The 17,500-nt window shown below is 49.0% G+C and overlaps 1 protein-coding gene across 1 annotated transcript in view; it reads right to left on the bottom strand.

The window, feature by feature from the left end:
- The window catches only part of plekha1b (pleckstrin homology domain containing, family A (phosphoinositide binding specific) member 1b), a 23,414-nt gene extending 7,220 nt beyond the window's left edge, over nucleotides 1-16,194 (bottom strand). Inside the window, exons 1-7 of the mRNA XM_080840201.1 lie at nucleotides 16,042-16,194; nucleotides 12,080-12,136; nucleotides 11,938-11,983; nucleotides 4,668-4,765; nucleotides 1,978-2,103; nucleotides 1,083-1,223; nucleotides 426-494 (exon numbers count right to left, since the gene is read on the bottom strand). Coding sequence (XP_080696327.1) covers nucleotides 426-494; nucleotides 1,083-1,223; nucleotides 1,978-2,103; nucleotides 4,668-4,765; nucleotides 11,938-11,983; nucleotides 12,080-12,136; nucleotides 16,042-16,182 — 678 coding nt within the window. The 5' untranslated portion in view covers nucleotides 16,183-16,194. The remainder of the gene's footprint in view (nucleotides 1-425; nucleotides 495-1,082; nucleotides 1,224-1,977; nucleotides 2,104-4,667; nucleotides 4,766-11,937; nucleotides 11,984-12,079; nucleotides 12,137-16,041) is intronic.
- Between the last annotated feature and the right edge of the window lie 1,306 nt (nucleotides 16,195-17,500).

The following is a 17,500-nucleotide window of genomic DNA, read 5'->3' as shown; positions in this document are numbered from 1 at the left end:
TGATTGGCTCAGACTTCTGGGGATTGGCGGCTCTGTTATCTGATTGGTGAGACTTCAGTGGGCTTCAGGCGGCTACGGCAGGTGCAGAACTCGGCAACAGCCAATGAATTTAAACCCAGATGACCTTGGCTGGGTTCCCCTCTATGACATCATCACCCAAACAGAGCCATCATATCACTCTCATGTTCACACACACAGAAACAGAGACACAGACACAGACACACACACAGAGACACACACACACACACACACACACACACACACACACACACACACACACACACACACACACACACACACACACACACACACACACACACACACACACACACACACACACACACACACACACACACACACACACACACACACACACACACACACACACACACACACACACACACACACAGTGTTTGAGGACTCACCAGGTCTGATTTATAGTAACCCAGGGAATTTTCATCCAGCATGAAGTACCTCCTCTTCCAGTTCCTCATCTGAAGGTGGCAAGAGGGGGCAGAACACACAGGACGTGAGTGAGGGGGGTACAGGTACACACTCACACACACACACACACACACACACACATGTGTACACGCTCACAGACATGCAGGCACGCGCACACACAAACACACACCCCCAGAAACATATGCTTCGAGACACACACATACGTTCATAAAGGCTCACTCTCCTTTACACACATAGACAGACACACACACATAGACAGACACACACACACACACACACACACACACACACACACACACACACACACACACACACACACACACACAAACACACAAACACACAAACACACACAGACACACGCACACACACACAGACAGAGACAGACAGAGACAGAGACAGACACACTGACACAGAGACAGAGACAGACACACTGACACAGAGACAGAGACAGAAACAGAGTCAGACACATACACACACACACACAAACACACACAGACACAGACAGACACACGCACACTCACACAGAGACAGAGACAGACACACTGACACAGAGACAGAGACAGAGACAGATACAGAGACAGAGACACACACACACACACACACACACACACACTCACCACGGCCCCCTGCTTGACGCAGTAGCCTGCCTTGATGACCTGCTCCTGCTCCAGGGGGCCTCGGCTCAGGTAGTATGGCTGGTTTGGGACGGGCTTCCTCAAACCCCCCCGCTCAGCCCCATTCAGCCCGTCTCCTCTCTCCTGTCCAATACACAAGCAGGGAGATATACAGTCAGATGTAAAGACAGACAGGCAGACAGATATACAGACAGACAGATCGGCGGGGTAGGGAGACAGAAGGGCAAAATACATGAGAGACAAACATAGACACAAGGAGACAAAACATAGACAAAACAGAGATGCTGACAAATAGGCAAACACAGACACATATTCAGACATACAGACACATATGCTGTCAGACAGACAGATATGCAGCTAGACAGACATACAGACACATATGCCGCCAGACAGACAGATATGCAGCTAGACAGACATACAGACACATATGCCGCCAGACAGACAGATATGCAGCTAGACAGACATACAGACACGTATGCCGCCAGACAGACAGATATGCAGCTAGACAGACATACAGACATATATGCCTGACAGATATAAACTCGGACTGACATATACACTCAGACTTAAATAAACAAAATACACAGATGGACAGACGGACGGACGGACGGACGGACGGACGGACGGACAGACAGACAGACAGACAGACAGACAGGCAGGCAGGCAGGCAGGCAGACAGACAGACAGACAGACAGACAGACAGACAGACAGACAGGCAGGCAGGCAGGCAGGCAGGCAGGCAGACAGACAGACAGACAGACAGACAGACAGACAGACAGACAGACAGACAGACAGACAGACAGACAGACAGGCAGACAGACAGACAGACAGACAGATATAAGATGCCACCAGAAGGTCAGACAGACAGACAGGTCACCTGAGTGGCAGTGATGATGGGCACCCCCCCTACGATCTGGGTCTTGTAGGACACCTGCTTCAGGGAGCCCAGCAGCTCCATGGCTGCCTCACTGCACTGCTGGGGGGCATCACCTGAGCGCGGCACCTACACACACAATACACATGTCAACACACACAAACACACACACACACACACACACATCCTTTTCATATTGGTGCTACTACCATATTATAACTATTACAAATGAATGACAGAGATGTCTTTTTAATACATAATCACACATATATATTCCACAACTCCTTTTGTACTATAATTACTTCTGCTACTACAATATAACTACTACTTTGAGCAGCAGATGACATAGTAGTTATAGAAATATAGGTAGTAGCAGTAGCAGTAGTCATAGTAGTAGCAGCAGCAGTCATTGTTGCAATAGTAGTAGTCATAGTAGCAATAGTAGTAGTATCAGTAGTCATAGTAGCAGTAGCAGTAGTCATAGTAGCAGTAGCAGTAGTAGCAGTAGTCATAGTAGCAGTAGCAGTAATCATAGAAGCAGTAGCAGTAGTCATAGTAGCAGTAGCAGTAGTCATAGCTGCAGTAGCAGAAGTCATAGAAGCCGTAGCAGTAGTCATAGTAGCAGTAGTCATAATATCAGTAGTCATAGTAGCAATAGCAGTAGCAGCAGCAGAAGTCATAGTAGCAGTAATAGCCGTAGCAGTAGTCATAGTAGCAGTAGTCATAGTAGCAATCGTCACAGTAGCAGTAATCATAGTAGCAGTAGTCATAGTAGCAACAATAACAGTAGCAGTGGTCATAGTAGCTGTAATCATAGTAGCAGTATTAACAGTAGCAGTAGTCATAGTAGCAGAAGTAGCAGCAGTAATCATAGTAACAGTAGTAGCGGTAGCAGTAGTCATAGTAGCATAGTTATGTTTGCTATGTTTGTGAACCATTCACTTATGATGCTGATATTGTGATGTTACCTGTTATGTTATGCTATGCTATGTTTGTAAAACATAGAAACATGCAGGAAAACACACCCACACAATCACACAATCACACAATCACACACACACACACACACACACACACACACACACACACACACACACACACACACCCCTACCCACGTCCACACAGATGAACCCACCCACAATCCAGTGAAAACTGCTCAGCTATGACTGTTTTCATTGTGCAGAGTGTCTGTGAGTTGTATGTGTGTCCATGTGTGTACTTGTGTGTGTGTGTGTGTGTGTGTGTGTGCCAATATCATGGCTCAGAAGCACTCATGAGTAATAAGCAGTGAAAGCAGTGAGCCTGTGTGTGTGTGTGTGTGTGTGTGTGTGTGTGTGTGTGTGTGTGTGTGTGTGTGTGTGTGTGTGTTGTGTGTGTGTGTGTGTGTGTGTGTGTGTGTTTCTGTGTGTGTGTGTGTGTGTGTGTGTGTGCGTGTGTGTTGGCCCAAGCCCCAATGCCTGCAGGGCCAAATCATTCAGCCATCGATTAGCTGCCAGTCCTCCATCTATCCCTCCCCTCACTCCCTCTCTAACACACTCCATCCATACCATGATCTCTCTTTCTCCCCCTCTCTCTCTATCCCTATCACTCTCTCCATGCCTTTCTCTCTCTTTCTCCCTCTCTCTTTATCTCTATCACTCTCTCCATGCCTTTCTCTCTCTTTCTCCCTCTTTCTTTATCTCTATCACTCTCTCCATGCCTTTCTCTCTCTTTCTCCCTCTCTCTTTATCCCGCTCACTGTCTCCATCCCTTTCTCTTCCCATTTCGCTCTACTTCCCTCCCACCTTCTCTCTCACTCTATTTCTCTCCTCCTCTACATCCTCCTTTCCGTTGTTCAATCTACTTTCTCCCTCGCTCCCTCCCTTTTGGCTGTGCTGTGCTGTGCCCTAGTCTGAGCTTCCACGCTTCAGAAGCTTCAGAAACCCAATGGAAACTCAGTCTCTGATCAGGCAGCTTTCCCTCCTCTCCTCTCCTCTCCTCTCCTCTCCTCTCCTCCTCCTCCTCCTCCTCCTCCTCCTCCTCCTCCTCCTCCTCCTCCTCCTCTCTCGGCCCCCACCACCTGGTCAGTGACACAGAGACGCTGAACTAACCCTGGCCCAGGAGCACTCCTGGCTCAGCAAATGCCCCGGGGCAAATCCCCCCCCCCATTAGTAGAAGTCCCGTTCTGTGTAAATGTCTATACCCAATCATTGCCCATGTCACTGACACCACTAACACCACCGCAACGACCGCTACAGACAGCCAGAATACAAGAGGGGAGAAAAATACAAATCATGTTTACTGATGAGTAACAACAACTACAGGAGAGGAGGAGAGGAGAGGAGGGGAGAGGAAGAGAGGAGAGGAGAGTAGAGGAGAGGAGAGTAGAGGAAGAGAGGAGAGTAGAGGAAGAGAGGAGAGGAAGAGAGCAGAGAAGTAGAGGAGAGGATAGGAGAGGAAGAGATGAGAGGAGCAGAGAGGAGGAGAATAGAGGAAAGGAGAGGAGAGGAGAGGAGAGGAGATGAGAGGAAAGGAGAGGAGGAGGAGATGAGAGGAGAGGAGAGGATAGGAGGAAAGGAGAAGAGGAGAGAGGAGCAGAGAGCAGAGGAGAGGAGTGCAAAGGAGAGGAGGAGAGGAGAGGAGCAGAGAGCAGAGGAGAGGACTGTAAAGGAGAGGAGCAGTGAGGAGAGCAGAAGAGAGGAGCTGGCTCTCACCGTGATCTTGGTGGCATTATTGAGCACGCTCACCCACTCCACCAGATCCTGCTGGTCATTGGCCTGCAGGAAAAACTTCCTCATCCCCGCATTGATGACTGCAAAGAAAGAGAGAATAAAGGACAAAGAGAGAGATAGAAAGAGAGATGATAAAGAGAGCGAGAAGGTTAGCACCCCTTTATTAGACCAATGTGTAACCTCCTTATATGATTAGTCCACTAAACACATCCAATCTACAAGGCTTACAGCATCACATTCAAATGAATGAAGTCTTCAGAGCCCTCCTATTTCTCCCCCTTACACTTACACACAAGAAAGAGAGAGAAAGGGATGGAGAGAGTAAGAGGGGGGGAAGAGAGAGAAAGGGATGGAGAAAGTGAGAGGGATAGAGAGAGAGAGTGAGAGATGAAGAGACAAAGAGAGGTGGAGGAAGAGGGAGAGAGGTGGAGGGAGAGGGAGAGAGACAAAACAAAGCTGTTTTCTCATATGAACTCTGGACAACATCTGGAGGATCACGTCAAGACATTGTCCAGAGCTGCCCTTTCACACACGTAGGACACAACAGGACATTGTCTGTGTTCCTGCTTACTCCGTCTGGTTTACCTACAACTACGCAAGAGACCGGCAAACCCTTGCTGCTGGTCGCTTGTGGTAGCCATGTTAAGGAATCTAAAAAAGTAGGGTAGACATTAGTTAGCTACAAAGCTAACGAACATGAACAATTACATTTGTGGCTAACGTTAGACGGTGGTGCTATGTATTGAAAAAAAAAAAAAAAAAAAACTGTGACTGCATGTATGTATCATTTAATACTTTCAGCATATTGCTAGTCGGTGTGCACAGCGCTCTGTATTTGTATGAAATAGACCTCTAGTCAACTGCCACCCGCCTAGTCGGCGTTGCAACAGTCACTTGTCTCTTGTCACTGTAAAATGCCAACTCTCACTGGGATTGAAAGACAGCTGGTGGCTTCGTCTCTCCTGTGTCGTCCGTGTGGCGTCCGTGTGACGAGAGGTGCCAACACGCCCACGTGCCCGGCTTGAACTCTCCGCACAATGACCTGCTCTAGTCACACTTGGGCTCAATGGAACAATACACAGACCTGAAGCTGCAGTGCATGCTTGAAAACAGCTCAATCACTGCTCAGGAAAACAGCTCTATCCATACACACTCCATTAGTGCACTAAACACAATCACAGTGGTAAATGCACTAATCACAATCACAGTGGTGAATGCACTAATCACAATCACAGTGGTGAATGCACTAATCACAATCACAGTGTTAAATGCACTAATCACACACAGTGTTAAATAATAAATAATACTTTTCCGCTGCTTAACTAGAAGGAAAAATATGACTGTAACATTTTCTTTTTGAATGTTCAATTAATTCCAATTAAATTAAATTCTGATTCCATAATGTTTCATAATTTCATAGTTCTGTCCTTTCGATTGCATGATTAAATAGAGGGCTTTTAATGTCCGTGTTTCCTGAAGAAACCTCACTCTGAGCCTCACAGACAGCAGATCAACAGCACTTCCTGTTGTGCGTGAGGAGGGCGCTTCCTCTCCCCCCTCCCTCTCATTCTCTCTCTCGCCCTCTCTCTCATCCTCTCCTCTCTACATTGCACATGGGATGAAACTCTGTCTCTCACGCGCCCTCTTATTCTCTCTCTCTCTTATTCTCAACCCCTCTTTCTTATTCTCTCTGTCCCTCGCTCTCTTACTCTCTCTCAGCCCTTCTCTTTCTATTCTCTATCTCTCTCTGTCTCTCACAGTCAGAGAGAGTCCTATCCCCCCCTATCCAGAGGACACTAGTGACTAGTGAGGTCACACTCGTTCATGATTGAGTCCTATCCAGAGGACACTAGTGAGGTCACACTCGTTCATGATTGAGTTCTATCCAGAGGACACTAGTGACTAGTGAAGTCACACTCGTTCATGGTTGAGTCCTATCCCCCCCTATCCAGAGGACACTAGTGAAGTCACACTCGTTCATGGTTGAGTCCTATCCAGAGGACACTAGTGAGGTCACACTCGTTCATGATTGAGTTCTATCCAGAGGACACTAGTGAGGTCACACTCGTCTATGGTTGAGTCCTATCCAGAGGACACTAGTGAGGTCACACTCGTTCATGGTCATGTGATGCGGTGCAATCTGGTGTGATGTGGTGCAATCCGGTGCGATGCTGTGTGCTGTGGTATGCTGCAGATCTGTGGTGTGCTGTAGTGTGCTGTAATGTGGTGTGGTATGGTGTGGTGTGGTGTAGATCTGTGGTGTGCTGTGGTGCAATCATGTGCAATGCGGGTGTGCTGTGCTGTGGTGTGCTGTCATGTGGTGTGGTGTGCTGTGGTGTGCTGTAATGTGGTGTGGTGTGCTGTGGTGTGCTGTAATGTGGTGTGGTGTGGTATGGTGTGCCGCGGTGCGGTACGGTGCGGTGTGCTGTGGTGTGGTGTGGGGTGGTGTGCTGTGGTGTGGTGTAGTGTGGTGTGCTGTGGTGTGGTGTGGTGTGGTGTGGTGTGGTGTGCTGTGGTGTGGTGTGGTGCAATCATGTGCAATGCGGGTGTGCTGTGCTGTGGTGTGGTGTGCTGTGGTGTGGTGTGCTGTGGTGTGGTGTGCTCTGCTGACTAGATGTAGCTGGTGTTTGGCGCTGGAGGTGACTGACTGACTGGCTGGCATACTTAGTAGCCAGAGGGGAAACCTCACTAATAGGGAAATGGCGGCACTGGAAGGTTAGTCACGACCGTAGTCACCAGTCAGACTGATGATATGATATGATGGGTATATACAGGGTTAGGGGTAGGGCTCGTCTAGGCATGGATATAGAGGGAGGTGGGTCTGGGGTGATATGATATGATGGGTATATACAGGGTTAGGGGTAGGGATATAGAGGGAGGTGGGTCTGGGGTGATATGATATGATGGGTATATACAGGGTCTGGGGTGCCATATCTCAATGTAGGGGACCTTGACCAGGCTCGGGTGTCCATCTAATTGCCTGAAAGACCTATTATCCAGTAGACTCTGGAAGACACAACAAGGCCCATCTGAACCTTGCACTTCAGAGGGTCTGTTGACACAGCCAGCGCCACATCAGTAATGGATGTGACATGTTTCCCCACGGATGCTGTTTATGGAAACGCTCCTGCTCGAATCAGCTCTGCGAGCGGCAGGGTTTGCGTGGAGAGGCTAAACAAAGGCCGCGAGCAGAGAGCGGTGATTCATGATAAACACAGACCCGGACAGGAGGGGAGGTGTTTGGGGGAGTCTGGGGGTATTGTGTGTAGACACGCAGGCCAAACTTTAGGCCGGATCATGCAAATACGGCTCTAAATATAGCAGCACGGGCTCACAGCGGGGTTCCGATTCCGATGCCAGCATCCTGTCAGTGAAGCCACGCACTCTCTCTCTCTCTCTCTCTCTCTCACACACACACACTCTCACACACACACACACACACACACACACACACACACACACACACACACACACACACACACACACACACACACACACACACACACACACACACACACACACACACACACAGACACACACACACACACACACACACACACACACACACACAGGAGTTGTTGCAGTAGCACGGTCACCAGTAGGTCATCCAACAGTTTCCTCCTATTGAGCTCTGAACGAGAGGAGGGGGTTGGGGGTTGGGGGTTGGGGGGGGGGTGCAGTCACTGCAGACACTAGGGGACAAAAGGACCTCCTCAAATATACCCCCCCCTCAGGATATGATTGCCAGACCCCCCCTCCCCTCAGCCTCTCTACAGTTAGCGTGACAGGCTTAGAAAAGAAACTGAGTTCTGACGGTACACTCATCTAAAGGACTGTCCAACAGGTATAACTCTATTACAACAACCATTTTTAATCAATTCTCAATTTTATTTCAGAATAAATTCTCTTTCTCTCTATATATAGACACATTGTATATATCCTTCTCTCTCTATCAATCTATCTCCTTCTCTCTCTCTCTCTCTCTCTCTCTACTCATCCTTCCCCTGCTCCTCTAAGCTGCTTGTAGTGTCCCATTGTGCCCGAGCGTGTCAGGGAGCAGAGGTCATCCTCAGTGTAGGATGGAGACTGGAGGTAGACCTTTAACCCTATTACATCACAACCTATGCAAGGGGCAGTAGGAGGAGTCTCTATAGTAAAACAACAAACCCCTGAATACTACTCCGAATAAACTCTATGTTAAATAAATAAACAAGTTAAATTCATACACTGTCTCCAAGTCCAACACACCTCATTCTCAGTGAACCCTTCTCTCAACGTGACGGCACCGAGCGGCCAAACTGAGGGTGGAGAAGGAGGAGCACATCTGGCTGTGGTGACGCTGGCAGAAACTACAAAAACCACAACCACACTCCATGCTGTCTCACTGGGACAGCTGCTGGTTGGGCTGCTCACACAGAGGAGATATCCCTCCAACCTCACACACACCAGGCCTCTCTGCTCCACATCCACATCCCCAGAGACCCCCTAAAGTTGCTGCTGATGCTCACACACACACACAACAACACACAAACACACACAAACACACACACTAACACACACTAACACACGCACATCCCTGTATGGAGTGTAGACAGAAAAAGAACTGCGCCCCTGTGTTGTCTTTCAGATTGACACCGCACCTGATGCGGAAAATAGCAGGCGGCTGTGTGTGTGTGTGTGTGTGTGTGTGTGTGTGTGTGTGTGTGTGTGTGTGTGTGTGTGTGTGTGTGTGTGTGTGTGTGTGAGCATCTGCAGGAACTTTAGGGGGTGTCTGGGGATGTGGAGCGGAGCAGAGCGGCGTGGTGTGTGAGGTTTGGGGGATTTCTCCTCTGGATCCGACCCCAAGGGGCTGGTGTGTGTGTGTGTGTGTGTGTGTGTGTGTGCGTGTGTGTGTGTATATGTGTGTGTGTGTGTGTGTGTGTGTGTGTGTCTCCTGGAGGCTGGTGTCCTTGGCAGGCTGCTTCCTCCAAGGAACAATACCCACCTCACCAGCTGCAAGCGACACACACTCAGCCACACCCCACTAACAATGGTAATGCTCACCTGGTGTGTGTGTGTGTGTGTATGTGTGCGTATGTGTGCGTATGTGTGCGTATGTGTGCGTGTGTGTGCGTATGTGTGCGTGTGCGTGTGTGTGTGTGTGTGTGTGTATTGTTCTATCAAACACTAACCAACAATTACTAATTTACAGTGAATGAATCAACCAATGGCCACAATTCACAATTAACAATTAACTGTCCAACTACTCTAAACAGCTGCAATGCTAAAGCAACTCCACTGCTGTGAACGGTAAGATGGCAACTCCAAACAGAGTGACCCAGTATGCCAAGTCTTTTCCCCATCGTGTGATGGATAATCTGGGTGACATTTTGACAGGGTTTAATCTCTTTTGCAGTATTCTGCCCTTCCTGCCGAGGAGGGCATTCTAGAAGGTTCTTCCAGTTAAGCGATTCAGCATGGTCTGTTAACTCAATATTATGGACGTTGCCGGGCGAATCTAGTGGAGCCTTCTAGGGTTTTGTATTGTTCCCGGAGCGGAGCTGAAGAACACACAGCCATTGTGTGTCACCATGTTTAGGCCTGATCTAGTTCTAATGCAGAGGTGTGTGTGTGTGTGTGTGTGTGTGTGAACGAATTGAAAACTGCCATTAAGCACATCGCAAATACACCGGACCTTGTGTCAATTAATGAAGAAAAGAAAACGGTGACGAGTCATCAAAAAATATTTTTAATTATATTCGGGTCGCATTCGGTCGATAAATAAATAAATAAATAAAAAACTCCCGACAAAACGTTTGTATTTAATTATATTGTAAACATACATTTTATAAAAGACAAATTAGACATCATTGACTGCATGACAACTGGCAGTAAGGGAGATGGAGTCGGTTAGGGAGAAGTTAAAGAAAGGAGAGTGGAAACTCAAAAAACACGAGAATCGAATGAGCAAAGTGTGGGAAACATTTGCAGAGGTGATTGATAAAGATGACATTAGTGCCGGCTATGTTATGGGCACTTCGTGCGATACACTGTACAAGTTCGACAGCCACAAAGTCGGCACGACCAACATGGCCCGTCACAAATGCGGCACCGGTAAGCCTTCATTAAAGCCTAGGTTAGGCCTACCTGTTTGACGTGAATAAAGTTTTTTGAAATATGTTATTCCTGCCTTTGTGTTTGGGAGGGTTTCAACGGAGCATCCACTTTGACGGAAATCCTTATTAACTTTTGCATGAAAGCTGCGGGATGAAAACAATAGGCATAGGCTAAACTAATAATGCTGGTTCCCCACGCCAAACAGCTGAGCATTTAACGTCATTGTACACGTTTAATGCGATATCTGTAGGCCTACTGGTTTTGAATAACCAAATACCGCTAGCTAAACAACAGCATAAACAACTGTTTTTTTTTTATTTTTTATAATAAGCGGGTCGGTAAGCGGGGCGGGTACAACATTCTAATAATTCATATTTTCGGTCGAGTTGCGGTCGAGTAAGTCGAAAACGCCTGGCGGTCGCGGGTCATTTAGACACGTGCCCGCGCATCACTGATGGACACCTGCTATGCGTCAAAACTGCTTAAATATCAACCCTTAAGTACTGTTCTAACCAACTATGGCTCCACATGTACAATCATTGCCTTGATCTTTGGCAGCTTAGGTCATGTGCATAGAATGTGTGTGCGAGGCCTACAAATCTGTGGTCTCTCAAAAAAAAGGGCCAAACACTTTGCAAAGTACTGCTCAACGTCAGCATTAATAGGTAGCCTCTTTATCTGGAAGCGCAGGTGTCACCTTTACCCGTAATGCACAATATGGACTAGAACTTTGAATGCAATTTAAGACTTCCCTTTAGCCATATTTGGATTTTGCCTGATATGTACTAATTTATCGAATCCAAATAAAGAAGTAAACTGTGTGTTATATGCTACTCAAAATGACTGCACTTCCTCTGAAGGGCAAAAACATATTGGTTACAAACTGGGAAAGAAATGTCCATAAACAGAGAGAGGGGAAGAGGGAGAGAGTGAGAGAGGGAGAAAGGGATAGAGAGAGAGAGGGAGAGGGAGAGCAATACATAGGCACAAGTGAGGAAGACAGAGAGAGAGAGACAGAGAGCGAGAGAGAGAGAGAGAGTGAGAGTGACAGAGAGAGAGAGAGAGACAATGCATGACAGACAGACAACAGAGAGAAAAACCAGGGGAGAGAGAAAGAGAGAGCAAGAAAGAAAGAGAGAAAGAGAACTGGTCTTACCGAAGCAGAACTCTGCTTTGGGCCTCAGCTTCGTGGCATCGCTCACCTACATGATGGGGAAGGCAAAAGCATTGTGGGTGATGCCATTGCCCATACAGCGGGGACCAAGAAGGTGACCTGAGGAGGCGAGGATGGGACTGACCTTAGAGATGTAGGTGAGCTTCAGGGAGCCGACCATCTCCGCACCCTTGGGGAGGTTCTGTGATGAGAGAAAGGGAATTATGGACAGCAAAAAGACAGCGATAAAGCACTGAAAGAAAGAGAGGGAGAGAGAGAGAAAGAAGAAACAGACAGAGAGACAGTGTCTCAGTGGCCTCAGGCCAAGAGTCAGGGAGAGATTCACAATAATTGATGGGTGTCTTCAAATATATATTACCAAGACAACGAGAGTGAACAAGGGAAAGTATGGAGAGAAAGCCAGAGATGGAGAGAGAGAGAGAAGGGTGAGCTAGTGAGAAGGAGAAACTCAGAGAGAAGGCCAGGCTCTGTAGTCGTCCTCTCTCTCTCCACACAGATGCGATCACACACACACACACACACACACACACACACACACACACACACACACACACACACACACACCGATGCGCTCACACACACACACACACACACACACACACACACACACACACACACACACACCGATGCGCTCACACACACACACACACACACACACACACACACACACACACTGATGCGCTCACACTCACACTCACACACACACACACACACACACACACACACACACACACACACACACACACACACACACCGATGCGCTCACACTCACACTCTCTCACACACACACACACACACACACACACACACACACACACACACACACGCCGTGAGCTGGGTCTGCTCTGATTAGGACTCGACTCGTGTCGAGCGAGCGCAGCCTCACACACTCTGCACAGAAACGAGGACTTTAACACACATTCCATAAAAGTTTCAGCGCTCCCTTCCGAGAAGCGTGGAGCGAGCCCGGGGTGAATTATTCAGAGAGCTGGTATGCACCTCATCAATATGTAACCTGTTTCTGGCACAGCCGTCCCGACACTGCACAAGTTCAAAAGTCTTTCCGAATAACCCCCCCCCCCTTTCTGATGAGCTCGCCTTATTTAGTGTGATCAGCAGAGAGGGGTCGAGGCTGAGAGGGACCACTTCTCTATCCCCTTGCTGCTCATTGGAGCTTGTCATGCTAATCTAATATGTACTTTCACTTTCACTTCAGTCTATGCGCAGCATTTCAACTGCCATTCTTCTGTGTGGAATTCTAATGGTTCAAGTTAGCAGAGACAGTCAGGGGTTTGAGAGAGACCACAGCACAGAGTTGTTGGAATAGTAAGACCTCTGTGCCTGTGGCAGGCACTGACAGTTTGACTGGAGTCGGGTCCACACAGCGTCTTAACTGACATGGAAGTCTTGTGCCTGTGTGTAGCCGAAGCAGGTAACCACGGGGGAATTGTTGCATTTTAGACTCCGCCCCAGCTGTGGGCAACTACACCTGTGATTGGACAGAATTCGATACGACCCCGCCCACATCCGCAAGCCCATTCAGATTTTGAATGGAGTGGGTGAGAGCTGCCTCGACCCACAGCTGAGAGTGACAGCTGAGATCCCTAATGAAATCTGGACGGCTCCGAACCCCAGAGATGGCCGCAGTAATGCTGTATAACAGGGAGGACAGGGGGGGGCGGGGGGGGGGGTAAGGGGTTGCGGAAGAGTGAAGGTGTCAGATTTCACAGTAATGCTGATTTTATTTGTGTGCGGCTGAGGCTCTCAAACCTCCACTCTAAACCACACGTGCTGAACTGCACTCAGATCAGTCTAAACCACACGTGCTGAACTGCACTCAGATCAGTCTAAACCACACGTGCTGAACTGCACTCAGATCAGTCTAAAGCACACGTGCTGAACTGCACTCAGATCAGTCTAAAGCACACGTGCTGAACTGCACTCAGATCAGTCTAAACCACACGTGCTGAACAGCAGCTCCAGTGGACAGCACTCAGATCAGTCTAAAGCACATAAGGCCCTTCCCACTGAGAACCTGCCAGGCTCCAGCCTCTGCTTATGGGGAGGCTGTCAGCTCTGCGGTTGTCAGGGAGACGACCCATAACCTATGACCAGACAATGTTACACTTCAGGAAGGTTTTCTTTCTCCTCTTTTTCTTCCTAACAAAATCACTGGCATGCCTATAGGGGCTTTAGGCTACAGTTTTCTTTCATAAAATCAGAAATAGTTGTGGGTAACGTAAGTGTAAACGTGTTGTCCTAATTACACTGCGAATGACCCACAACCTCTGAAGTGCTGTGTGAAGGGCTGGATGAACAGACACCCAGACGTCTAGACAGGTCAGCAGATGCTCCAAACACAGAGTCTACCGCTCAGTGTGTGTGTGTGTGTGTGTGTGTGTGTGTGTGTGTGTGTGTGTGAGAGCTCATAGTCCTGATGCTTGTTCCTTCAGAGTGTTAACGACAGCAGCTCCTAGAGGACCCTGATGTGTGTGTGTGTGTGTGTATGTGTGTGTGTGTGTGTGTGTGTGTATGTGTATGCCTACTGGTGTGTGTGTGTGTGTATGTGTGTGTGTGTGTGTGTGTGTGTGTGTGTGTGTGTGTGTGTGTGTGTGTGTGTGTGTGTGTGTGTGTGTGTGTGTGTCTAACGACACCAGAGTGGTCTAAAGCACCCAGCAGATCAATCAACTCCATCACACAACCAGATTACAAGAGAGAGAGGGTCAGAGAGAGAAAGAGAGAGGAGAGAAAGGAGGAAAGGACAGAGAGGGAAGAGGGAAGAGGGAAGAGAAAAATAAACAGACAAGACAGACACAGAGGAAGAGAGAAAGTTAGATAAACAGAGAGAAGGGAGATTGAGACAGAGAGAGAGAGAGAGAGAGAGAGAGAGTGAAGGGAGTGAATGAGGAAGAGAAAGAGAGATTACGAGCCTCTCATAATGTCCTAGGCAGTTGTGCGGTCAGTCAATTAGAGCTGTGTGGAGCGCAGCACCGCATCCCAAACATGATGTAAGCGACAGGGGCTGGACCGATGCCGTTGCCACAGCAACACTGTGTCAGCCGTTACGTAATGGCAGTTAATGAGTGTCACACAGACACTGAGGAGGAGAGCTTTGAGGCTCGCTGTCATTCTGGTCCGTGGGAACTGAACCCACGACACTGTGTCAGCCGTTACGTAATGGCAGTTAACGAGTGTCACACAGAGAGTGGAGAGCTGTGGGAGGCTCGCTGTGGGAGGCTAGCTGTGGGAGGCTCGCTGTGGGTGGCTAGCTGTGGGAGCGTAGCTCTGGGGGAGGCTAGCTGTGGGAGGCTCGCTGTGGGAGGCTAGCTGTGGGAGGCTCGCTGTGGGAGGCTAGCTGTGGGAGGCTAGCTGTGGGAGGCTAGCTGTGGTAGGCTAGCTGTAGGAGGCTCACTGTGGGAGCGTAGCTCTGGGGGAGGCTAGCTGTGGGAGGCTCGCTGTGGGAGGCTAGCTGTGAGAGCGTAGCTCTGGGGGAGGCTAGCTGTGGGAGGAGAGCTGTGGGAGGCTCGCTGTGGGAGGCTCGCTGTGGGAGGCTAGCTGTGGGAGGCTCGCTGTGGGAGGCTAGCTGTGGGAGGCTCGCTGTGGGAGGCTCGCTGTGGGAGGCTCGCTGTGGGAGGCTCGCTGTGGGAGGCTAGCTGTGAGAGCGTAGCTCTGGGGGAGGCTAGCTGTGAGAGGCTAGCTGTGAGAGCGTAGCTCTGGGGGAGGCTAGCTGTGAGAGCGTAGCTCTGGGGGAGGGTGAGAGGGGACGGCCAGAGGGGTCCATGAGGTCCAATTTCAGCTTGTAGAGAAAGCTGTGTGTATGAGTTTGCGTGCATGCCTGCGTGTGTGAGTGTGTGAGTGTGAATGAGTGTGTGTGAGTGTATGTGTGTGTGTGTGTGTGTGTGTGTGTGTGTGTGTGTGTGTGTGTGTGTGTGTGTGTGTGTGTGTGTGTGTGTGTGTGTGTGTGTGTGTGTGTGCACCCGGCATGCGAGTGTGAGTGTGAACGAGTGTGTGTGAGTGTATGTATGTATGTGTGTGTGTGTGTGTGAGTTTATGTGTATGTGTGTGTGTGTGTGTGTGTGCTCTCACCTGTGGATTGTCCATGAACCACACCAGGCTGCCCTGCGTTGTGTCCAGGATGAAGTAGCGGCGCAGGAACTTGCCGCTGTTCTCATTCTCCTCTATGTCCAGGAAGCCACAGATGCGGTTCTGTCGGTCGACGTAAGGCATCTCTGGGCCAGGGCATTCCACTGGGGGGGGGAGAGGGAGAGAGGGAGAGAGAGAGAGAGAGAGAGAGAGAGATAGAGAGAGAGAGAAAGGCTTGATTTATACTTATTGGAAAGTGTCGCTCAGCATATGGTCGCCGACGAAAAATGCCGCTGCATTTATGCTTCGCCAACGGTAGCTTTCCATTCTTCTGCCGTTACATTATTGTCTATTTTGGCAGATTCATCGGGGAAAATCATTTGGGCAGCTTTATAATATCATGTCTAAATCAAGTGTAAATGAAGTGATCATGTCCTCTTCCTCATGCTTGCAGGGCTGCATGTTTGCCTCTTTCCAGCTGCCTGGTATTTCCTGGTGATTCTCGATTCCTCGATTCCCTGGTGATTCTCGATTCCCGAAAAATGGACGATGCCGACACAAAACAGACACTTTGTCTGTCAGGTAATGAATGCCATGCTTGACCGGGAGGGACGAGTACCTGCCTGGCACAATCCCACAATCGCAGCAGGGCCGATGCTGGGCCGATGCTGGGCCAGATCGAAGCCGGATCCTAGCCAGATTGGGTCTGGCTCTGCTAGGTGCTCAGATGGCGACTGAGCCAAATCCTAGCCAGACCTCAGCCAGAAAAGGGCCAGTGCTGGTCTAGATCCCACTGCATTCTGGGCCACCTGGGGTAACCCTCTCTCTCTTTTTTTCCTCTTTCATCCCTCTCTCCCTCTCTCTCTCTCACTGTAACTTCCCACTCATCTGATTCCCTCTGTATCTCTTATGGTCACTCTCTTCTGCCTCACCTGTATCTAATGCCTGCCCCCTTACACCCCCCCCCCACTTCCTCACACACCGTGTATCTTGCTCTTGCTCTCTCCTCTTTCTTTCACCCCCCCCCCCCCCTTCTCTGTCTCATCCCTGCTAATCTAAACCCTCTGCTATGTTTGACTCACACCAGTGGTGTCCTTCCTCTGACATTCCATAACCACATTTGCACTTAACACACGATTAGCACATTGTTTCACTTTGCACTTAGCACACGATTAGCACTTTGTCTCAGTGTCTGTATTATGCCCTGGAAATGTAATACAAAAAGAAACATTGGAAATCACGACCCTTCAGTCTTCAGCTATTTTGGTTTCTGTGTTCTGAGTCCTTCCTTGTAGCGCTGAGCCTTTTTCCTGACCACAGAAGAAGAGAAACTCAAAGACAGTCTTTATCCACCGCACCACAGAAGAAGAGAAACTCAAAGACAGTCTTTATCCACCGCACCACAGAAGAAGAGAAACTCAAAGACAGTCTTTATCCACCGCACCACAGAAGAAGAGAAACT

Source organism: Sprattus sprattus (genome assembly GCF_963457725.1).
Source record: "Sprattus sprattus genome assembly, chromosome: 6".
Lineage (NCBI taxonomy): Eukaryota > Metazoa > Chordata > Actinopteri > Clupeiformes > Clupeidae > Sprattus > Sprattus sprattus.
Note: the sequence above shows the minus strand (reverse complement) of the source record. Positions and strands in the feature narration are given on the sequence as shown.